The sequence below is a fragment of the Scardinius erythrophthalmus genome (genome assembly GCF_964197995.2).
Source record: "Scardinius erythrophthalmus genome assembly, chromosome: 20".
NCBI classification, from domain to species: domain Eukaryota; kingdom Metazoa; phylum Chordata; class Actinopteri; order Cypriniformes; family Leuciscidae; genus Scardinius; species Scardinius erythrophthalmus.
Window position 1 is genome coordinate 2,261,844 of NC_138240.1, and position 23,652 is coordinate 2,285,495.

Genomic DNA, 23,652 nt, shown 5'->3' on the forward strand with positions numbered 1-23,652 from the left:
ATGTCAACCGTAACAGATTTTTTTATTCCGTGTATACCGCGACATGTAAATAAGTAGGCGTGGTTAACTCAGCGTGCAGTGTGCGTGAGACTGAGACACTGATATTTGTCAAAGAAACATGAAGAAAGACCAAGAGGATCCACAAAAGGAATTACGTTTTCAAAATTAACGTGATATTTTCGGGGGGGGAAGGTGCAGAAGTCAACTAGAGCAGTGCAGCACACTGAAAGTTTAGAGAGACGCACATGCTCGCAACGGGGCTTACTTGACAACAAGTTCATATATCAATATTCTAACGAATAGAAATAACCTTAAATAATGTATCTATCCGTCTCTTATGTGTACAGTTACTTTCAGAGTGGACGCGCAAGCGGTTGCCGTGGTAATGAATATTTCCAAAATTCCCCAGCTTAACTTCCCATGGAAATTTACCGGAAAGCGGAAACTTTCCGTCCCTTTGCAACCCTAGAAATATATTCATCCTTTATTGTCTTTATTTATTCTTTATTGGATTTATTGTCTCTTTAGAAAAAGTTATTTAATCTCTCTATAGAACGTCACTGAACCCTTAACACTCAGCTTCCTGCAAGTCTGTGTGTGTGAGAATGACCATCATCTCACTTTCTGATTGGATATTGTTTTGTTTCACGTGATCATCTCCAGAACGGCGCGTTTGTCCTCTGGGTTCCCCCCCCCACACACATCAGAATTTCTGATTGTAAATATTAAACATGTTGAATATTTACGATTTGCGATCAGGCGGCTCCGACGTTCTTCCGAGCAGGATCGGACACTCTTAACACACCTCAAGGGAAAATCTGATAAGATAATCTGTAGAACCATCAAGACAATCGGCACATAGCTAGGATTGTCGGGAGGGGGGAAATCGGCCCAAAATCAGCCCGATTATCTTCTGGTGTGTACCCAGCATGAGACTTTAAGTCGTGTGGCGATACAGTATTTTGCCCCATAGACTTCTTGCATTATAAGTGCAGGACTGTAAACGAGATTGTTTGTTTTTTTTACATCATGATTGATGAGTCATCTATCTATCAATCTATCTATAGATCCATCTATCTATCCATCTATCTATCCGTAACTCACCGCATGTGTTCGGCTTGCAGTGATGGCAGGACTCACTGCCTCCTTTCACTTGTGTCTGTCTCTGCTTCTGTCCTTTCTCAGACATGATCTGGGGTCAGAGATCACAATCAAACACACACCGTAAACCACCGCGCGCCGACTCCCTACGTGACAGATCGAGGGTCAGTGAGGTCAGACAGAGGGCGTCGCCATGGCAACCTCTGCAGTGACAGAGGGGGTCGCCATGGCAACCTTTGCCCTTGGGAAAGGGGCGGATCGCAGGTGACGGGATCCTGAGACGAAACCTCTAAAGAGCGTGTCCCACTCCTTCCCCCAGATCCCGAGACACACACTCCAAAAATAGACTCATCTGACACCGCGAGGCGTTACGAAATGGGGAATGTTCCCCTCAACACCGAACACTTTGACACCAGTATGCATCATCGGTTCTTTCTTAAGAAACAACAAATTGCACTTTTATCAGATCTGTTTAAAATAATGCATGCATTGCATGAACGACTCATATCAGTGTTTTAAAAAAAGATCTATTCTAGATCTAATGGCGGTCGCCATGTTGAGATCACATGACCAGTACCTCTGTAACTGTCGCATGCTGATTGGACCACTAGGCTATAGTGAACAATAAACACTGAATCAGAGCAGCTTGAAAAGCTATTTAAAATCCACTGCTGTTCCTGCTATTCGTCATTCACTAAAACATCTCGCATGGTCTCCGCCTGGAGCCAGACAGTCAATCAAGAACAAATCCACTGAACATCCCCAGTCAGAGGCTCATGGGAAAACACACAATCTCAATGACAATCCACAGCAAAAGCTGTACGTGTGACGTATAGAGCACTAAACATGATTAATCATGCAAAACATCTGCGTTAAGAGCTTACTGTCTTTATTATGCAATCATATTCTGGCTGTTACGTGCATGTCTTTAAGTTGGGTTAAGGTAAGCTGGTTTATTGTGCAGATCCATATGTTTTGACTGATTCACATACAGAGGATTATTATATAAGTTAAACAATGTGCAGACTTGATTATTTTTTTATATTGTTTTATATCTGCTTAATGGCACAATAATAACTAACCCTTGCAATGCATTTATTTAATAAAAATTACTCCAATTCCATGCACTGCTCAGCTGAGAATAAATAGCTGTTATAAAAGGTATTTATGCCAGCAATACGTTAAAAAAGTATCTTTATCTGTGAACAAAGTTACTTTTTAAATGCATGTAATAGAGTTGATGGGTGCTGTGCTCTAGAGACACACCAGATGGTGACATTTACTAGCAGAATCAATAATCAATGAAGCAGAAAAGTGCGAATGTCTGTAAAAATATCATTTGTACATTAGACACCTTCCCTATAATTCTGGAACAAACCACTCAAACACACATGCATACATACTATACTATTAAATACTATTTATTTATATAAAATTCTTTAATGCATAAACAACATTTTGTACTGTTTACATTGAGTTCTGCTTGACTATTAGTTTTGGTTTTGACTCACACCAAATTAATTAATTAACGCTTCAGTGAGCTTTTTACAGTGTCATAATGTCTTTATTATAACAGTTATTAGTCCAAAATAATAATAATATATTTTTTTACATTTGCATATTATTAAATTATAAACGTTAAGACGTTTACAACTCCTAATTAACAAAATAACTAGTTTATAATGTAGAGGAAACCAATGACAAAGCAGAGAACAATAGCAGACGTCACAAAGAGTTCAATGCGTGCAAAACACGATACACACATTTACACACATGGACGATCTGAGGCTGTTTTAGTGGATTTTATCATGTTTTTGGATCATTAAGATTCCCAACACACACAAAGAAAGAAAGTCGCTCAAGGCTGCATAACCATCGCGCATTATAGACGCGACGCACGCACGCACAACGCCCAGATAACAGATAACGAATAACGGGAGCAGCTTGATATCTTAAAGACCAATGATCAGTATCAATGAGAGCGTTTGCTGCTTTAATGAGCGGGTTTATTAGTTTATTCTGACCATTATTTCAGAGGCAGCGCGCGCAACACAATCCGCTATTTTATAACGTTACCCGTCAAAATCAAAAAGTTACACGAGCAGTGTCCTTGATCAAACACTGACATACTGTATGTCAAACCACTTAGATTAGATGCGTAATAGTCCAATATGAGAATTAAAATGCGTGTTTTAGGAATAAAACGTGGATGTGTGTAACAGTGATTTTATTATCATCAGTATTATAGTGTCATGACGTCTCTGCGGCCCTGAACCCGAACTGTCTCATTAACTACAGCTCCGGTGCACAAAATAACAACAGCGCTCATTATTTTTCGGCAGAATTCAAAAGAGTCTTTGAACACTTGTGTTTTTCTGGAGCATCGAGCAATGTTTCAGTGTAAATCCGTAAACCCTACCGTGTTTCGCCGTGTCGGTTTGCCTGACGGTGTTTCTGCACAACAGCGCGAGACTGAGGACACACTGAAGGAGAACGCGACGGAGGCGCGTGAACCGCGCATGCGCAGTCCGCAGCGTTTTCATCTTTCTGCTGGATTATGTAAACGTAAATTATTTTTTAACTTTATTTCGCAGCTCTTAGTTCTCTATGAAAAACATATTATTGTTTTCCCAGATCTTTCCCTCTAAATGAATTAATGCACTTTATTTAGACAGACGGATAGACAGACTGTAATACTCTTTAGAATCGGGTTCATGCTGAAAATATGAAGATAGCGACCATAAGGATAAATTTGAAACGCATACATAATTATCTTGTTAGCGTATTTATCGATATTTTGCACAATGTCTTGCGGTGAAGGCTCGTCTTACAAAACCGCTACTGTCTCTTTAAAACGTTACCATGGTGAAGCTTTGAGCTTGTTGCTAATGCGTCATCAGTCTGCGTGTAACCGAAAATAGAGCTGATATCGCGCTTTATCTGCACAATTATTAAACTGAGGGTTTCATTAAAGGTAAGTTTTTTCAGGAGCTCGTTTTCATTATATATATATTACCGTTTATGTTCACACACAGATTAATATGGCGCTTGATCATTCTGAATCGAGCATTACGTGAATCAGCAGGTGTTTACTAACGGCAAGAGTGATCAAATAATAAGTGAAAATGCAATATGCACATTATATTAATTAATCCTGCTTGCTAGAAGCTGATATAAATAAATACATGTTTATTTTGTGGTTGTTACCTGTTGACCTGCTGATCATTAGATAAGAGCATTATTAGATTATTAGGATATAGAGCGTTCAGGTCTGAATATAAAATAACTAGTATATAATAAATATAACTTAATCTAAATAATAAGATAGACATTTATATATTTTATTTTAAACAAAATATATTAATTATAAACTCTTTACTTATACAAACTACATTATGACCCTTCTAAAAAATAAGTTTAATTCAATGCCATTTTATGAAGTATATGAAGTAAAGTTCAAGTATATATTTAAGTATACTTTATGTAGTAAGTATACTAATATCAATGTACTAGTAGTGTACTTGTAAGTATATCATTTCAATACTACTTAGGACTAAAATGGCACACTTTCTAGTGTATAAAAGTATACTTTTAAGTATATTTTAAGTGTAACATTCGTAAACTGAGTTCACAACTAGTTTACAACTGCGTTTTTCATTTCTACTGCAACTATACTACATGTGAACTTAGGTATACTGATAGTTTACTAGTCAATATTAATATTTGTAGCACATTTTTTAGTTTATTAAAGTAACTATACTTTGAAGTTTACTCTCAGTAAACTACCAGTTTAGTAGTTTTATACTTCAAGTATACTTGTAAGTTTTCTTTAAGTGAACTTAACATCATACTTTTAGTATATCTCGATTAAAAGATTGAGTGCAAATATAGGCCAATATACTTAGAGTTTTCTGTCAGTATAAGTCAAGTACACTTAAGTGCAATTTTAAGTATATTTCTGAGAAGTACTTAAAAAGTAGACTGAATGTATACACACTTGTTTTTAGTTTAAAAGAAGTATACTTGAATAAAATAGCACACTTGAATAAATGGTTACGCTTTATTTTAAGGTGATGTGGTTACATTGTACTTACTCAAATAATTACTGATTAATATTAATTAACTACATCATGTACTACATCATATAGAATTACATTAGGGTTACTTGTAATTATGCATAAATTACTGTTATTATTGTAGTAAGTACATGTAGTAACGTGTAACTACGTCACCTTAAAACAAAGGGTAACACTTTAAAATGAGGTTCATTAGTTAACATGAACTAAGAATGAACAATACTTCCACAGCATTTATTAATCTTAGTTAATATTAACTTCAACATTTACTAATACATTATTAAAAGCAAAGGTTGTTTTTGTTAACATTAGTTAATGCACTGTGAGTGTGAACTAACATGAACAAACAATCGAACAGCTGGACTTTTTATTAACTAACATTAACAAAGATTAATAAATCCTGTAACAAATTGTTGATTGGTTGGCTCATTGTTAGTTCATGTTAGTTAATACATTTACAAATGTTAACTAATGAACCTTATTGTAAAGTGTTACCAAATGAAGTGTTACCGAATAAACTTCTTGAAGGGTTAGTTCACCCAAAAATGAAAATTCTGTCAGTAATTACTCTCCCTCATGTTGTTCCAACCGCGTAAGACCTTCGTTCATCTTCGGAACACAAATTAAGATATTTTTGATGAAATCTGAGCCATGTCTCACTCCTCCATAGGCTGCTATGTGACCGAAACTTGCTGGCCCAGAAAAGTTATTAAAGCGATCGTTAATATAGTCCAAGTAACTCCAGTGGCTCAATCTTAAGTTTATAAAGCGACGAGAATACTTTTTGTGCGCAAAAACAAACAAAAATAACGTCTTTATTCTACTATTCATTTCCTTCTCTCTGGGCCTCGTAGTGTTTTTGCGCTGCGCGTCTGTGTTGCACGTCATCACGCATCACACACATGACCGTCGTCGGCCAATAGTGAGCCTACGTGGTGACGTGTAACACAGACGCGCTGCGCAAAAACACTACGCTAACCAACTAGAGGTCCAGAGAGAAGGAAATGAATAGTGGAATAAAGACGTTATTTTTGTTTGTTTTTGCGCACAAAAAGTATTCTCGTCGCTTTATAAACTTAAGATTGAGCCACTGGAGTCACTTGGACTATATTAACGATCGCTTTAATAACTTTTCTGGGCCAGCAAGTTTCGGTCACATAGCAGCCTATGGAGGAGTGAAACATGGCTCAGATTTCATCAAAAATATCTTAATTTGTGTTCCGAAGATGAACGAAGGTCTTACGCGGTTGGAACAACATGAGGGTGAGTAATTACTGACAGAATTTTCATTTTTGGGTGAACTAATCCTTTAATTGTAAGGGGAAACAAGTTTGTTGTTAAGTTTTATTTGTTGGCATGTACTAGATGAATAAGTCTCGTCATGAATCCCCTGTAGCGGCAGTATGTGTGAAGGACCGTCTGCGATCTCTGGTCCCATTCCTCCAGACCCCACACTGTTTCCTGATTATTACAAGCGCCCGTCCTCTGGTAAGCCTGAACCTGTGATGTTCACTCATAGACTGTAAAAAATATGGATGTAGTGTCCGTGACGTCACCCGTATGATGGCTATCGCATCTGGCATTTCGTCACTCCCGGATAACCGAAAATGTGCAGCGAGGCGGATTAGCTGAGGTGACGTGACGCTAACAGACAGCAGACAAACGGCTAGTAGTGACATCAGCGGCAATCCACCTGTCAATCAAGTGGCCACACCCTTAATTAAGCAGAGGTTTATGGCTTAATATAATTTAAACTGATGAGTTGTAAAAAAATTCACCCCCCTCACAGTTTTCATGAAGGGCAAAATTAGCTATACCAAACCACTTTTTGTACCAGGCTGTAAACATATTTTTTTCTGCTGTAAAGTTGGGCATTTTAACATGGCATTGACTCTTTTGCAGCCTGTCTCTAGTGGCCAGTCGATGAACTGCAGTTTAAGTCACTTCAGTGTTGGATTCAGGAGAGAGACGGGAAGGTTGCCGCTTGTGTTCACTCTGTTCCTCATGTGTGATCTTCATCTGATCTCTCTGTTGTGTTGGTGAAGCTCGTGGTCGGCTGGAGGGCAACGATCGGAGCGGCTCGTCTCCTCTTCTGAAGGGCCCGTTGGCCCCGGACCCCACGCTCCACCCCGGCTGCTACAGCGCCCGCTCCAGCCCTCGACCCCGCATCGGTGCCAGCGCTGCTCACATCCTAGAGAGAGGGCAGAGGGGCGTTGTGGGAAACCTACTGAGACTAGAAGGAGTGGCGCTGAACCCCAGTCCAGCCAAACCTAGTGAGATCAGAACACAGTTACTGACATCGGGAAAGTTCATGAGTTTTTGCTGCCTCCATGTGGGCAGAACCCTAAAATTGAGTTAACGTTGAATTTCTAGACGGATAATGATTTATTATACACTTCAATTCTAAAGTTTGGCTCTAGTTAGAGTCTCTTTTGCTCACCAAGGCTCAAAAATACAGTAAAAAAAGTGAAAAACGATTTCAATTTAAAAGAACTGTTCAAATGTAATTTATTCCTGTGATCACATCATTCCTCCAGTCTTCAGTGTCACATGATCCTTCAGAAATCATTCTAATATGATGATTTGTTGCTCAAGAAACATTTATGATTATTATCAATGTTACTTCATATTTAGTTTTTCAGGGTTCAAAATAACAGTATTTATTTGAAATAGAACAGTTTGTAACATTATAAATGTTTTACTGTCACTTTTGATCAATTTAACGCATCCTTGCTGAATAAAAGTATTAATTTCTAATTCGATAGTGAATGTTGCTCATTCTTTTAGTCTGCCTCCTCCTATTCTTGGTTATCTCCTTCTCCTCCTCGTTCTCCTCTGACAGAGCCTGTCATACGGGACTTCGGTAAAGAAAATGTGCGCAAGCTGCGTGAAGTCCAGAAGCGGTTTCGAGAGCTGGAGGCGCAGAGGGAACATGCCAAACCGATGCCGGTTAAAGCTCTCTGGATCTCTCCGAAATACCAGGACGTCCCGTCCAGGGTAATGGCCCAGTTACAGGTGAGCGAGTGCAATAGAAGTGAGTTACTTTCCATTGAGTTTCATTAGTAGTTTGATATTAGACAGTTAATGCAGAGGAACAAAACATCTAAACATGCAATACCTCATCTATTGCTTGCAATTTTCTGTCATATATGTATAGATATATACTGTACAGTATTATTATTATTGTTAACTAAAACTATTGCAAATCGTTTTTGTTAATTGAAATGAAGCTGAAATAAAATAAAACGTATTTGATGAAAAAAACTTACACTTAAAAAACTTAAGAAATTAGAAATGGTGCCTTGACGACTAACGGAAATATAGTAAGTTTAAGCGAAAGTACTGAAATTACTAAAACAAAAACTGAAATAAAAATGAATTAAACTTAAATAGAAAATTACTTAAAAACTAAAATTAAAATGAAAGCTGAAAACATAGTAATAAAAGTTAATTCTGAATATTAATAAGATAGTATAATAGTATATGAATAATATTAAAAACACTGCTACTGTATATTTGCATTGAATGTCTTCACTATAATTTCATAAAAGAAACACATTTAGTACTTAATTACTAAAACTGTCGATAAACCGACTGTGATTGTGACAATTGTGCCACATTTCAACCTCATAAAGTGTTATAAAGTAACACCTGGTGATTACCGGTATGCCATATATGCCTGATGATGAAGGTCATGAGACTGAAACATTGCTAATAAAATTTTGATACTCGTTTGCAAGTATTTATAGTGTTTGGGATTTCCTTTTTTTCATGAATAAAAATATAAGTTTCTTACTGACCCTGTCAATCAGCAGGAGCACTAAAACCAGGGTGTGTGTGTGTGTGTGTGTGTGTAGGAGACGAGCCCCTCGAAGAAAGCCGAGTTTCAGAAGTTCCTGAAGGCTCATTCTCAGTGTGGCGCTGGAGGTCGACCTTCACTTCGACGCTCAGAGAGCGGACCGTCAGTGTCACACACCAATCCTGCAGGAGACGCCGACTCTGAAGTGTGTAATATACTAACCCTTTATATATGTGACTCTGGATCACGTCACCAGTCTCGATATCCGGGATATTTGTGGCAATATCCAATAATACATTGTATGAGTCAAAATTATCGATTTTTCTTTTATGCCAAAAATCATTAGGATATTAAGTAAAGATCATGTTCCATGAGGATATATTGTAAATTTCCTACTGTAAATATATAAAACATCTATTTTTGTGAGTGAATGCTGCACAATCGCCAACATAAATTTAAAGGAGATTTTCTCAATGTTTCGATTTTTTTGCACTCTCAGATTCCAGATTTTCAATAGTTGTATCTCGACCAAATATTGTCCTGTCATAACAAACCATACATCAATGGAAAGATTATTTATGATGTATAAATCTCAATTTCATAAAATTGACCCATGTGACTGGTTTTGTGGTCCAGGATCACATATTATACACATATTATTCCAACAGTGAAGTGCTCACTCTGATCAGCCTGATTCAACTCAGACGTAGAACAACATTATTCATCCTCTACTGTATTACGTGAGCTGCTTCTCTCTCATTGTGCGTTTACGTGTGTGTGTGTGTGTAGATGCACGTGAGAGGACACACGGTGGACTTTGTGAGTCATAACGCCCGTGCTGCGAGTAAGACGACCCTGAGGAGATCTCAGTCCGAGCAGAACCTCAGAGACAGAACTCCGCCCAGCGCCGTCAAGGGGAAAGTGCCAGAATAGTGAGTCGCTGATTTACACTAACATTCAAGAGTTTGAGGTCAGTACGGTTTCGAAAGAAGTCTCTTCTGCTCACCAAAGCTGCATTTATTTGATCAAAAATACTGTAAAAACAGTGAAATATTATTGCAATATAAAATAAGTTTTTATGTGAATATATGTTCAAATGTTATTTATATTCTGTGATCAAAGCTGAATGTTCAGCATCATAACTCCAGTCTTCAGTGTCACATGATTCTTCAGAAATCACTCTAATATGATGATTTGATGCTCAAGAAACATTTCTGTTCATTTTCACTGTTTAAAACAGTTCATATTTTCCTGGAAACCGTGATGCATTTTATTTTTCATGACTCTTTGATGAATAGAACGTTCAAAAGAACAGCATTTATTTGAAATAGAATCTTTTGTAACTTTATAAATGTCACTTTCTGATCAATTTAATGCGTCGTTGCAGAATAAAAATATAAATTCCTAAACGTTTGAACATTAGTATATAATCTTGGAGTTTGACTGTGATTTCTCATTATTCTCAGAGGAGGCTCTCATTACTGTAATAAAGTATTGAGAATATTGTTTGTTTGTTTATTAAAATCAGGCTGTACATTTTCTCAATGCAAAGTAGAATTTGTACCGTTTTACACACATTTTCACGGCTTTATATGCACTGTACGTACTGGACTTAATGTTTAGTTTTGGGTTAAACTTTGACCTTCTCTCATTTTGTCTGTTAGTCTGGAGCAGAGGAAGATGCAGTGGAAAAAAGAGGAGGAGGAGAAGAGGAGAAACACTCCCGATCCCTCCATTCCTGCCGGACACACACAGATGTGTGAGAGAGAGAGACAGGAGACGCTGCAGTCGCTCAAAGAAAGTACGTCTCCATCAACACTGTCCCTTTACATCTGTCGTTTCTAATTATTTATGATGTGTGTGTGTGTGTGTGTGTAGCTCACAGGTCTCTGGTCAGTGATCTGCAGTCTCTCTCGATGAAAGCCGACACTCTGGGTGTTCGCTCTCGGCGCGCTGGACTCGATCAGAGACTCTCAGAAGTCGAGGAGGCCATTAAAATCTTCTCACGCGACAAAGTCTACGTGAAAGTGGACTCTTAAACACACTCGTGTCAGGCTGTTTGTTTTATTTATGTATTTATTAGTTTGCAGTAGTTCTTCAGTGTCCTGAGTTTTAATGCATGACATTCATTTGTGACTAAATATTACACATATTAGTGTTAGAAATCATTGTTGTTTTTTTCTTTGCTATCATATTATTCTGCATTCATGTGTTGGTGAATAATATTTATGAGATTAAAAAGTCATAGTTATTAAATAAAAAGTTAAAATTATGACATAAAAAGTTAAAATCATGAGAATACAGTCGAAATTATGAGATTAAAAAGTCAAAATTATGAGATTAAAAAGTCAAAATTATGAGATTAAAAAAATCTAAATTATGACACAAATTATCTCATAATTTTGACTTTTTATATCATAACAATGAGTTCATATAACATAATTATGATTTTTAATCTCATAATTTAGTTTTTTTTCATAATTATGAGCTAATTTATCAAATTTTGGACTTTATAATCTAATAATTTTTACTTTTTATTTCATAATTATGAGTCAATATATCATAATTTTTACTTTTTATCTCATAATTATGGCTCATAATTTAGATTTTTTTAATCTCATAATTTTGATCATATCTCATAATTATGAACTATTATATAATAATTTTGACTTTTTAATCTCATAATTTTGACTGTATCTCATAATTACAATTTATTATGTCATAATTTTGACCTTTTATGTAATAATTGACATTTAATGTCATTTAATTGACATTTAAATATTTAATTTTCATTCACCAAAGCATGATTCATTGATAGTATTCTGTGGATTTGTTTGACAGTTCAGAATTGTTTGTAAATGAGGGAATTATACTTTTAGACTGTAATTAAAGTGTTTCCGCTGCCATGTACAGTAACAGTTGTTGAATGTCTACTATGGCAAGGTGCTGACCTCTAAATGAATGCTGTATTAGCAAATCTTTATGTTCAATAGTTTTTATGTTTCAATGAAATTAATTTTAGTATTGCATTATGACAGTGGTGCTTGTTTTGACTGTAATATCACATTACACATTCTGCTGTTCAGTAATATCACCAACCACAAAAACTCAGTTCATAGCGACTATCTTTGTAGATCAGATTAATAAATACACCGTGTTTGATTTATAATGCACATGTTTTATAAAGTGGCCCAAAAAATGTTTGCATAAAACTTCTGAATGTCATTGCATTATTACACAACATAAAAGTAAAAACAATGAATGCTTATTGTCATTTAATAAACTGGTGTTGCAGTTATTTTATTTTGTGGGTGTATGAAATCAATTCACATGATATATTTTGATCATTTAAAACCTTATTTTGGTCATATATTTTGCTTTAAACGTGTTCTTATGCTATCTTTCTTAATGATAAATTCAGATGAAAAAAAAAAGTATATTTTGAGGCAAGTGTGGGCGTGTCATTTTTATAAATATAAAAAAAAGACCTCTAATTGGACGAAGAAGACGTAGCGGGAGGGGCGTCTTTAAGCCACGCCCCCATCTTGCGTGGCTAGTACAGTGCTAATGCTAAGGCTTTGTCCTGTAGTGTTGAACACTTGCTCATCTGTCGTCTTGAAAGTGAAAACAAACACATATATTCATACATAATATAAATCACTCTCAGCTATGAGCAAACGAAAAGCGCCACAAGAATCTCTGAACGAAGGGATCACAGATTTCCTCACAGGTGAGTTTTGTTGTGACAGCTCAGGTTAGCATGTGGCTAAGCTAACTGGACCTTTAAATGCCGAATGAATGGAAATAGATCGGTTTTGTTGACATAGAGTCCGTTTAAAACAAGAAATCTCACTTTAGTGGGATATTAGACCTCGATTTACACATGAGTGGAAATTAAAACATCAATGATCAATGATTTAATACATGCTATCAAAGGTAAAGTTTCAAGATTAATGCTCCACTAAAAAGAACAAAGTGTTTATATTTACTTTTTAAAAATCATTATTTTATTTTGTTCAAATCTCTTTTTCTCGCCAGCCATCATCTGATTCTCCTGATTGTTTTGTTTGTTTATTAGATAATGTCTAATATAAAATATCGTTTTATAGTAAGATTTTGCAGCTAATACACTGAGATTTATGTAAACTTAATGGTCTTTCTCGTTTCAGAGTTAGCCAATTATGAGAGAAATGTCAACAGAGCCATCCATAAATACAATGCTTACAGGTAAGATAGTTTTATCTAATGTGTCTAATAATGTAAGATATAATATCATAACTAGACATATGTCAGATGTAACCTATATTTATCCCTGTCTGGTGTTTTGTGTTCAGAAAAGCAGCGTCTGTGATCTCCAAATATCCACAGAAGATCAAAAATGGGACAGAAGCAAAGAAACTGGTACAGACTCTGTTCTTACTAGCATTAGTGTCTTGAAAAGTGAGTAACTTATATTTGATTTGATGAAAATTTGCTTTTTTTCCTCTCAGGATGGAGTTGGTGCAAAGATAGCAGAGAAAATTGATGAGTTTTTAACAACAGGGAAACTGCGTAAGCTGGAAAAGGTATTGAAGAAGTGCATGTTTTTATAGATGATTTAATCTTTGGACCTGTTTAAGAAACAAATCACTGTCACAGAGAGAGGTTTGGTGTCATTGAATATGTGTATATATATATACTGTATATATGGGTCTGTATAGGTTGCGACAAGCTCTTGTTCTGTTTGTTCTGTAGATTCGTAATGACGACACAAGCTCCTCCATCAACTTCTTAACCAGAGTGACTGGAATCGGGTACGAAGCTCTTGATTTGAAGTGTTCAGTCAGTAATAATGACATTAGTGTTGTGTAAAACTCATTTCAGACTCATTCTCTCTGTTTCAGTCCCGCTGCGGCCAGGAAGTTTTTTGACGAGGGCGTCAGGAACTTGGAAGGTTTGTCTGTGGTCATTTGCAGAACTGTGTTCATTTAATTATGTTCATTCTGTGTCAAATGCTTGTTTTAATTCTCATCTGATGTTTTAGATCTGAAGAAGATTGAACACAAACTCAACCACCATCAGCAGATCGGCTTAAAGTAAGTCTCGATTTTAATCTTATAGAAATATGATCATAATATGTTAATATATTTTTGACTTTTTATCTGATAATTATGACTTCATGTAATAATTATGATTTTTAATCTCATAATTTTGACTGTTTATTTTATTATTATCAGTTGATATATCATAATTTTGACTTTAATCTCAGTTTTGACTTTTTATTTCATGATCATGAGTTTTTTTTCCCTAATTTTGACCTTTTTATGTCGCAATTGACTTAAGATGATAATTATAATTTTTATACATCAAAATGTTTAGTTTATTTCATAATTATGACCTAATATATCATAATTTGACTTTTTAATCTCAGAATTTTGACTTTTTAATTCATAATTATGAGTTATATCATAATTTTGACTTATCTCATACTTGACTTTATGTAATAATTATAATTTTTAATCTATTAATTTTGACTGTTTATTTTGTAGTTATGAGCTAATTAATCATAATTTTCACTTTTTAATCTAATAATTTAGACTTTTTATCTCTAATTATGACTGAAAGATGAATGTTATAAATGTGTATTATATTATTATCACAAAATTATTTTTTATTTCAATCAAATTATTTATTTTATTCCTTTTTATTTTAATCAATTAAAATGTGTTGTAAAAATATGTATTACATTTTCTATTCGATTTATGAATTATATGTATTTCTCCTGAATTTATTCTGTTCTTTATTGATGGTATCTTCATCTCTTAAAGGTACTTTGATGAATTCGAGAAGAGAATCCCTCGTGCAGAAATGCAGCAAATGGAGGTTGGAGTTTCTTCTTGACGAGTATCACTGATGCACATGTGTAGAGTCTCACTGTATTGATGATGTTACTGATGTTTGCAGACTCTGATACTCAAAGAACTGGATCTGGTGGACCCCGAGTACATCGGCACGATCTGCGGCAGCTACAGGAGAGGTGGTCACCCTTCTCATCCAGATATTTCACATCAGTTATCATCTGAATGTGCCATAACTGTGTTTGTGAATGTTCAGGAGCCGAGTCGAGTGGTGATATTGATATTCTGCTGACCCATCCGGACTTCACCTCTCAGTCTGAGAAACAGGTACACAGACCGTTTTGAACACTTTAGGAACATTTAAAGGGGTGGTTGAATATGATTTCACTTTCGCATTTCACAAGCTCTTGAAGCTCCGCCCCCTGCACCAGGCGCAGTAGCTCATTTGCATTTAAAGGAACAGACACAAAAACTGTGCGTTTTTGCTCACCCTCAAAAAGTGACAACTTAACATGCTATATAAAAATATCTGTGGGGTATTTTGAGCTAAAACTTCACACACACACACACACACTCTGGGGACATCAGAGATTTATTTGACATCTTGTGAAAATGGCATTATAGGACCATATAATATATAGTGCATATATAGTGTTTTCCTCTCGTAACTCGTGCTGGGATTCTGTCTTTCAGCCGAAGCTGCTTCATGCTGTCGTGGATCATCTGGAGTCCATCGGCTTCATCACCGACACACTGTCTAAAGGAGACACTAAGTTCATGGTGAGTCTCTGTCTGCCTCAGTGTGTGTGTCTCAGAAATAATAAATGAATGATAAATAATGTGTGTTATTTCCTCAGGGTGTGTGTCAGCTGCAGAGAGAAGACGAGGATGAGGAAGAATGTTTTCACCGCCGTATTGACATCAGGTTCATACTGAGCATTTGCTTATTTCTGTATTGGTGTGATTGTTAGACCCAGTTCACTCTGCTTTCCAGCGTTTAGTATCATTGATATACTATTATACTAGGTTTTTAATTAGTTGTTATTTTTATATTTTCATTATATTTATAGTTAATGTTTTAGCGATTCTGTTTAAATATCTAAATAGGTTTTATTAATTAGTTTTAGTTTTTTTAATACTTTGTTAAAATAAACAAAAATGAGAAATGTTGCTTTGCAACTATTAAGTGATTGTTTTCATTTTATTTCAGTTAATGTTTATTTTTATTTATGTCTTGTCTTTTTTAGCAGATGTTATATGGGACGTTGTGATTTTGTTAATTATTTTAGAAATATTTTGCATGCAGTTTAATTCAAAGACTTCATGGAATATAAATAATTTACATTATGTACAATTAACATTTTAATTGTATTGTTTTTTGACGTTTCAGCATTATTACAGGTTCTTAAAAAAAACTGAATTATTTTGAATGACACATTACTAAATAGACTAAAGTTTAAATTTTCATACACATGACTAATCTAAAATCTAATATCTCATATTATAAAACTAAATTCTAAAATGCACAATCTTTCCTGGCATCTGTAGAGAAACACCATCCAGTTTTATCATAGAATGACCTGACACAAATATCTTATTTGAGCTTTTCCAGTGTATTCCTCATGTCTTTCTCTCTCTGGTTCTCCAGGCTCATTCCTAAAGATCAGTATTTCTGCGGAGTGCTGTACTTCACCGGCAGTGACATATTCAACAAGAACATGAGGACTCACGCGCTGGAGAAGGGCTTCACGCTCAACGAGTACACCATCCGGCCACTGGGCGTCACTGGTGAGAGAAACACACATTTACACATCACAGCAGAGAAGAACGTGCTGGAAGCTTGTGCAGACTGACGCCGGTTTCACACCGCAAGCGTCAGCGGCGCGTGAGCAGCACGTATTTTTTTCGGCGTCCATGTTATTCAATGAGTGCATTCACTCCGCACGCAGAAGCGGCGCGGCAGCGCGTAGCAGGAGCAGAGCAGGAACAGCAGTGCAGCGATAGTTTCGGCGCCCAGTCTATTTTTAACGCGCCGCTTACGCTGAATTAAAGTGACACGCATTGATCAAGGCCAAAATACACCGCAGTTTTACCCCAAAAGCGCATTGATGATATCTATTGTGTTTTTAACAGTCACTCAAATGACCAACAGCAATTTAAAAAGAAAACAAATGTCCAAAAACAAACTTGTTGCCCGAACAATAAAAACAAAGACGAATCAAAAGTTATATAAATGAAATGATTAATAGAATAAGCTTCTTGACAAGTCTTTTCTCTTAAATGTATTTGAAAACGAAATAAAGCAATGCCAACTTACCCTGATTATAGAGTACTCTGTCTGTACACAACCCACGGTTCAGCCGCGCGTGACAAACGCTGCCAGTGTGAAAGCAAAACGCGCGTGTCCTGCTCCTGCTCACCATACGCACTGCTCCTGCTCTGCTCACGCTCTGCTATCGCGTGCAGTGTGAAACCGGCGTTAGAGTTTCTATCCATCCAATAGTCTAGTTTACTTGGTGCTGATTTACTCTGTTCATTTAGTGACTCTTTCTTTCCAATGATGGAGATTATATCTAAAGAACCTGAAGTCACATGACCTCTGTTTCACACAGGTGTGGCTGGAGAGCCTCTGCTGGTGGACAGTGAGAAGGACATCTTCGACTACATCCAGTGGAAATACAAGGAACCAAAGGAACGCAGCGAGTGAAACCATGAGAGACAAAACTGCAAAGTCAAAAACTGTGTGTGTGTGTGTGTGTGTGTGTGTGTGTGTGTGTGTGTGTGTGTGTGTGTGTGTGTGTGTGTGTGTGTGTGATGTTCAACTATTTTACTAGTGTATTTTAATAGTTGAAGAGACATTTAGGGAAAGGTGTGTGTGTGTGTGTGTGTTTAAAGTTTGAAGGTCACAAATCCGCTACTTCACAGTAATCGATGGTGCTTTTTTTTAATGTATATTGTTTTAAATCCAGGTCAGAAATTAGTTTGAGTGAACTGAGAAATGACATTAATGCTGTGACAATAGCTATTAGATTGTCATCCTCTCAAAAACATGTCTTTATTTCAACATGCTTGACACTGGTATGAAAGAAAGAAAGCCAACTGAAAATATATGAATGATGATTGTCTGTGGCTGTGTTATTTAAAGTGCGAAAACGGTCAATTGTGATGTTATTGGGATATTTTTATCAGGAAAATAGTCTACCATATCATGACATGAAAGATTGTGAGGAAATGTGGGTTTTGCATTAAAATTCCCACACATCAGTTCAGGTCTGTTTTCTGATTTCTGTTGAGAGGTTAAAGGGAACTGGATTGGATTAAACCCGCCAATAGCGTGCCAGGTGGATAAGCCAGTTTGTGATTGGTCCCCGCAGATTTGTAATGGGATTTTGGCAAGTTAAAATCTGATCTTGCTTGTTCTCTGAATAATACAGTTGGTTTTGGTTTCAGTTTATGTTATTGTGCCATGGCACTTACTGATATGTGAAGGCTTTTGTTTTTAGTTGATAATATTTTGTCATAACAGTGTCATGTATCTACTTACAGGACAGAGACATATCAACACCAGTTTTATCTCTGGTACCTCTTTCATTACAGTGAGTTACAGTTCATGAATAGTTAGCTTGTCAGTGAGCAGTCATGTTCTGATTAGAGAGCTGGATAAACTTCCTAGATTTATACCAAGTTATTCTGAAACATGTCTGCATAGAACTAGCCTTTAGCTTGTAACATTCAAGATCATTAAAATGGCTCCACTGGTGTAAAAATCCATATGTGAGGAGTACATTTTTGAAAAAAAAAAAAAAAAAAAGTTTCCAATATCTATCTGTCTGTCAGGATGAACATTGGCATCTATAGTTAGTGATTAAGCATTATATATATATATATATATATATATATATATATATGTGGCAGTTTGCTCTCTTAAGCGCAATACAATACCAATTATGGCACAAAATAGACTACGCCAACCCGGGAAATGGGCCGGAGACCCGGTTGTACATCAAGTGCAAAGCACACAAATACGCGGTGACTGGGTCAGATAACAGACAACAAGGAAACATTTCAAATCGTTTATTAAATACAAATAAGAAAAATACCAAAAGGCATAATACAAACACACATTAGAATAAATATGTCAACCATAGCACTTATCCATTTCAGAATTGGGGATTCAGTTCGCCTGGCCGGTGAACACTGCAACTATTAGCACTCTCACCACACAGCACCCAATCACCCTCTGTGAACACTGCAAGCGATAAGCACACCACCACCACACCGGAGGACGTGGGCGTTGAGCTGGCACCCCAACTCTGGATAAAGGGAAGAGAGGGCAAATTGAGACATAAGCAACCATACACACACACACAACGCACTTTCCACGTAATAGTCTTTTGGTTGAACCCTTATCACATGTGGACGGATGGAATCAGTTGTTTACAAAGAAAATAAAAGCAACCACTCACTGGCCAACGCTCATTAATAGCTTTCCAACACTGCGTCGCCTGATGATTACAGCATTTTAAAAGTATACCCTTCTCAGGATTTAGAAATACATGTAAGACATTCAAAAACAGACAATAACAATTTGACAAACGTAAATACTTTAAATGACAATGTTTCTGCTAAAAGAGCAAGTAGAAATGACAACCCAGTTATTCGCCGCTGTACTCCAGCCCAAAGATCAGCACTGAATTTGCTAAATTTGGAATGCGTCACTACGGCCGACCGTAGTGAACTATCGTTCCGGCCGTCTCAAGACGGATGAGAGATAAGAGAAAGTATTAGTCAGATGATCACAACAAATACGCTGTTCCAGAAATAGTTACTGAGAAATGGTTGAGGAGTTTCTGGCAAGGGGAGACACAATCCAGTCAGTCGTCACTAAGCCCAGCTACTCCCACCAAGCCTGCTGTAACACCACCCCTGTATTACTAAAGAAATATATAACACACGATAATTGTAATTTACACATTTATGATCTCATAAATTTAACATTGACCTAAGTATGACTTAGGGGAGAGCGGGGCACAAAGTAACGCTTTTTGACTTTCTCAGTTTGTGTAAATCTACTTATGGTTCAGAGTATTTATTTTTTCCCACATTAATTTCCCACATGTCTAGTACAATTATGTGTTTTTGTTTTATTAATACAGTATATACTTTTTTCTTGATATACCCCGAAAGAATGGAAGTGAAATGTGACAACATGCTCCATAGGTGGGGTACATTGTAACGTGTGGAGCACATTGTAACATGACCATATGACAGCTTAAAATGTTATCTGATCTAATAAAAAAAATATACAAAACAAACTAAAATATTTTCTAAATAAAATACAATTACAAAACTTTTTCATATAAAATAATGGCAATTTTTAATAATTAAATATAAACTCATTTTTGAGTTTTGACTACGAACACAGATGAACACAGCTATACAACATAGTTCAAAACAAATAAATAATTAGTCATTTCTGGACATTGACTCTCAGTCTTTATTCACCCTTTTCTCACGTTTTCTCAATAAAATTAATAAAAGTATAGAATATAATAGCATATTTCTAATAGGGGCACATTGTAACGCAGTGTTACAACATGCCCCCGCCTGCACAACTGGGATTTAAACCCTGCTAGTGTCTTCTGCTAGTTAGCGAAGCATTAAAGAACTATCTCAACTGTTAAATAACATCTTGGAGATTAAAATAATATCAGATTTGTCTTATTTTAAATAAACACAAAAAATAGAGATGAAAAATTAACTTAAGTAAGAAATTTACTTTTGCTATGGTTTAATAAATGTCTATGGATATCTTCCAAAAAGAAAATAATTTTGGCGGATTTTTTTTTTTCTATATAGTGTTGATATGGCAACTAGTAAATAAACAAAGTTCCGTCATCCAAGCATGTGCGGAAGTATTTAAAACAAGCGTGTTACAACTAACCCCACGTTAGGTTGAGCCCCGCGCTCCCCTACCGGTAAATAGTGAATCACACCGCTCAGTGCACTCAATAGGGTGCGAATTATAGGATCGATCACTAAAAAAAACAATATATCGCATCGTTTATAATTTGCAAATTTATGGTCTTGTGAACCTGATATTGAAGTGAGTATGACTTACCGTTAAATGGTGAATCACACCACTCAGTACACTCAATAGGCACTCAATTACAGGCTTGCCGTAACGGATACGTTATCAATGAGTTTACAGTCCTCCTCAGTCGCACTGTGAATTGAACGAGTCTTAAATTATCTTTTCTAACGCAATAACGTAAAAGTACTACAGTCAGATGTCTACTTACTAAAGTACTTGTTTTTAAAAGTACTTGAGTATCAAGAGTACAAGAGTACATTTTCTAAATATTGCATTACTACTAACACAGAGTTTACATTGGTAAACACAGCAAACACTTGAAGTGAAAACTATCATTAACTTGTTCAGAAAATTTAAATAGGTGGGGCGAGGTGGGGCCACGGCTTGGTACATTCCCGGGATGCAATATTTTTTTCCCAGGATGGTAGGGGAAGACTCATGAATATTCATTAGGGAAGTTATCCCTGATTGGTCTGATGACCTACCCCGAACCCCACCCCTAAAACTACCCGTCACTGGGGTTAAGACCAATCAGGGATGACTTCCCTAATGAATATTCATGAGTCTTCCCTACCATCCTGGGAAAAAAAATATCGCTCCCGGAATGGACCTACTGCGTCTTCATCCATTGTTTCGTCTCTTATCTAAATCTGACCATGGAGTTGACTTTGGCGGGAAGCTGAAGGTGATTGCTGATAGGCTGTCCCAATCAGTGGCGCCTGCACAATCCAATCACATTTGAGAGGGTGTCCGAGATGTTTCTTTTGTCCTTTTTTTTTTTAGAAGAAGTAACGGGTACTCACAGTTATGGATAGAAATGTAGTGGAGTAAAGAGTACAATATTTGCCTCTCAAATGTACTTGAGTAAAGTCATGAGTACTCCCCAAAAATGATACTCGAGTAAAGTACAGATCCCTCAAAATTGTACTTACCGGTAAGTACTGTACTCAAGTAAATGTACTCAGTTACTGTCCGGCTCTGGTAACTGGCCCCTCTAATACTACAACTGGCCCCAGCTTGGCCCCCCCAGTTGAAATGGCCTAGAACCGCCACTGCTCACGCCACATCCATTTTCTCACGCACAGAAAAATCGCGAAGCAAAGAGGACACGGAGACCGACAGACTAGACAGAGCAGGTTAGTTATGATATAAAAAAAAATCTCAGCTCTCAGATTCTGTCAATTTTATTACGAAATTCAAACGTTTTGGCGCTTGTAACGTTAAATGTTACGTGACAGATCCCTAGCGCACGTGAACCGATCATCTCTACTAGCTAATAGTAAAAAAACATGAATGAACACTGAAGATACAGTACAACTTACCGAAATGTATATTCCTCATACATAATATCGATCAATCAGTGTTTTTCATCAGTGTGAAGAGGTCAATAACATAGCTGGAGAACAATTATGTTACCTCAGGAAAGCCATTTAATTAATATAGGCTATAGTACATTGGCAAGAAAAAAATAGCTATAGAGAGTATTTAGCTAAATATGTGTTATATATTACATATTTATTATAATTTTACTTATTTCATTAATTAAAGTTATTATAATTTTTTTTAAATGTACGCATTATATTTAATTTGAGTTATTTTTAACCTTAAATAATAGCCTACTACCAGCTGATAGGGCTCTCTGTATGTTTACAGCATCAGGTGAGTTGTTTTTTTCTTGAGAAAAAACGCCTATCTTGTGTAGCCTACCTAATATTTATCCAAATGAGTCAATATTAAATCAAATCACAATAATTGAATTGAAATAATAAAAAAGTGTAGCTTACCAGAAATTGTACCAAAACATTGTAACATGTCACTAAACCTAATAAAATTCAGTTTAGCTACTAAAATGTTAGTGACAATCACAATACACTCCAAGCTAAACTCAAAAGTTGGCAGCTATTATTGTTTCTAAACTAAAGACTGTTCTTTAATATATTAGTAGAGCACAAATGTAATGGTTCCATATTTTATTTTTAAACTGTGGTGTTTTCATTTGAAGTGTTACAGTGCTAAAACTTTAACTCTGTGTTACTCAGCTTTTTTGTAAATTAATCTGAAAGAAATGTTGAATGAAACACTATGATGTTTTGGCCAAACCATTTGAATTATTACAGTGGGGGGATTTTTTTATTTTTTATTATTATTATTATTTGAAAGAGATTGTGAATAAAACTACTGTATATTGTAATGGCCAAACTACTTATTAAAAGAAAATAATTGACATCGTTTCTGCTTCTGGGATTTTAAAATTGCTCATTATTAAAATTGCTTTTATTTTATAAACGTGTTAGTTTTATGGAAACACTAAAAATAATAAACACTGGCTCTCAAATTTAACTTAATGGATATATAGGGATAACAAAAAACTAAATTAATAAAAAATGTGCTTTATTACTACATTTGTTTACAAGTAACTTTATTCAAGTTTAAAAAATAATAAAATCAATAGGATTTACGTAATATAGGCTACTGTAGAATTTAGCTTCTTTTTCCCAGCATGGCCCCCCCACTGAAAATGCTCTAGACACGCCCCTGGAACCCAGAGTACTCCCCCATTGTTGTAAGAGTATTTAGGACTAGAAGTGAGGAGATGGGGTGGTGGAGGGATGCTGTTAAACTGTCAACGAACGGAGGTAAGTTTGCAGTATAGGCTATACACACCTCTTACCTCGTTGATTAACAGAGTGTGGTCCACTCGTGTCTAATTAGGTTTGATTAATGTGCTCCTCCCGAACTTTGTTT

At 36.1% G+C, this 23,652-nt stretch overlaps 3 protein-coding genes across 3 annotated transcripts in view; 2 read left to right on the plus strand and 1 right to left on the minus strand.

The window, feature by feature from the left end:
• vdac3 (voltage-dependent anion channel 3) overlaps window positions 1-3,627 on the minus strand; it is a 17,083-nt gene extending 13,456 nt beyond the window's left edge. Inside the window, exons 1-2 of the mRNA XM_081348231.1 lie at window positions 3,521-3,627; window positions 1,105-1,192 (exon numbers count right to left, since the gene is read on the minus strand). Coding sequence (XP_081204357.1) covers window positions 1,105-1,192; window positions 3,521-3,622 — 190 coding nt within the window. The 5' untranslated portion in view covers window positions 3,623-3,627. The remainder of the gene's footprint in view (window positions 1-1,104; window positions 1,193-3,520) is intronic.
• Window positions 3,628-3,960: 333 nt separating this feature from the next.
• Window positions 3,961-11,505, plus strand: enkd1 (enkurin domain containing 1). The gene is made up of 8 exons (XM_081348809.1): window positions 3,961-4,075; window positions 6,574-6,665; window positions 7,223-7,450; window positions 8,020-8,192; window positions 9,035-9,181; window positions 9,766-9,908; window positions 10,641-10,777; window positions 10,855-11,505. Exons 2-8 carry the CDS (start codon window positions 6,581-6,583, stop codon window positions 11,013-11,015), a joined length of 1,074 nt encoding a protein of 357 aa, XP_081204935.1. The 5' UTR covers window positions 3,961-4,075; window positions 6,574-6,580; the 3' UTR covers window positions 11,016-11,505.
• A 968-nt stretch (window positions 11,506-12,473) lies between these two features.
• polb (polymerase (DNA directed), beta) lies at window positions 12,474-18,605 on the plus strand. The gene is made up of 14 exons (XM_081350092.1): window positions 12,474-12,706; window positions 13,146-13,203; window positions 13,311-13,377; window positions 13,467-13,541; window positions 13,711-13,769; window positions 13,860-13,909; window positions 14,000-14,051; window positions 14,784-14,838; window positions 14,920-14,992; window positions 15,070-15,140; window positions 15,507-15,593; window positions 15,671-15,738; window positions 16,462-16,601; window positions 17,426-18,605. Exons 1-14 carry the CDS (start codon window positions 12,646-12,648, stop codon window positions 17,518-17,520), a joined length of 1,011 nt encoding a protein of 336 aa, XP_081206218.1. The 5' UTR covers window positions 12,474-12,645; the 3' UTR covers window positions 17,521-18,605.
• The last annotated feature ends 5,047 nt before the right edge of the window (window positions 18,606-23,652 follow it).

What these genes read in the sequence shown, in the direction of transcription:
- enkd1 (XM_081348809.1), top strand. Translation starts at nt 6,581, where the DNA reads ATGTGTGAAGGACCGTCTGCGATCTCTGGTCCCATTCCTCCAGACCCC. An exon ending in TTACAAGCGCCCGTCCTCTG is followed by an intron (nt 6,666 to 7,222) that starts GTAAGCCTGAAC and finishes GTGTTGGTGAAG; the next exon opens with CTCGTGGTCGGCTGGAGGGC. An exon ending in GCTGCAGTCGCTCAAAGAAA is followed by an intron (nt 10,778 to 10,854) that starts GTACGTCTCCAT and finishes GTGTGTGTGTAG; the next exon opens with CTCACAGGTCTCTGGTCAGT.
- polb (XM_081350092.1), top strand. Translation starts at nt 12,646, where the DNA reads ATGAGCAAACGAAAAGCGCCACAAGAATCTCTGAACGAAGGGATCACA. An exon ending in GATCACAGATTTCCTCACAG is followed by an intron (nt 12,707 to 13,145) that starts GTGAGTTTTGTT and finishes TTCTCGTTTCAG; the next exon opens with AGTTAGCCAATTATGAGAGA. An exon ending in CCTCTCAGTCTGAGAAACAG is followed by an intron (nt 15,141 to 15,506) that starts GTACACAGACCG and finishes TCTGTCTTTCAG; the next exon opens with CCGAAGCTGCTTCATGCTGT.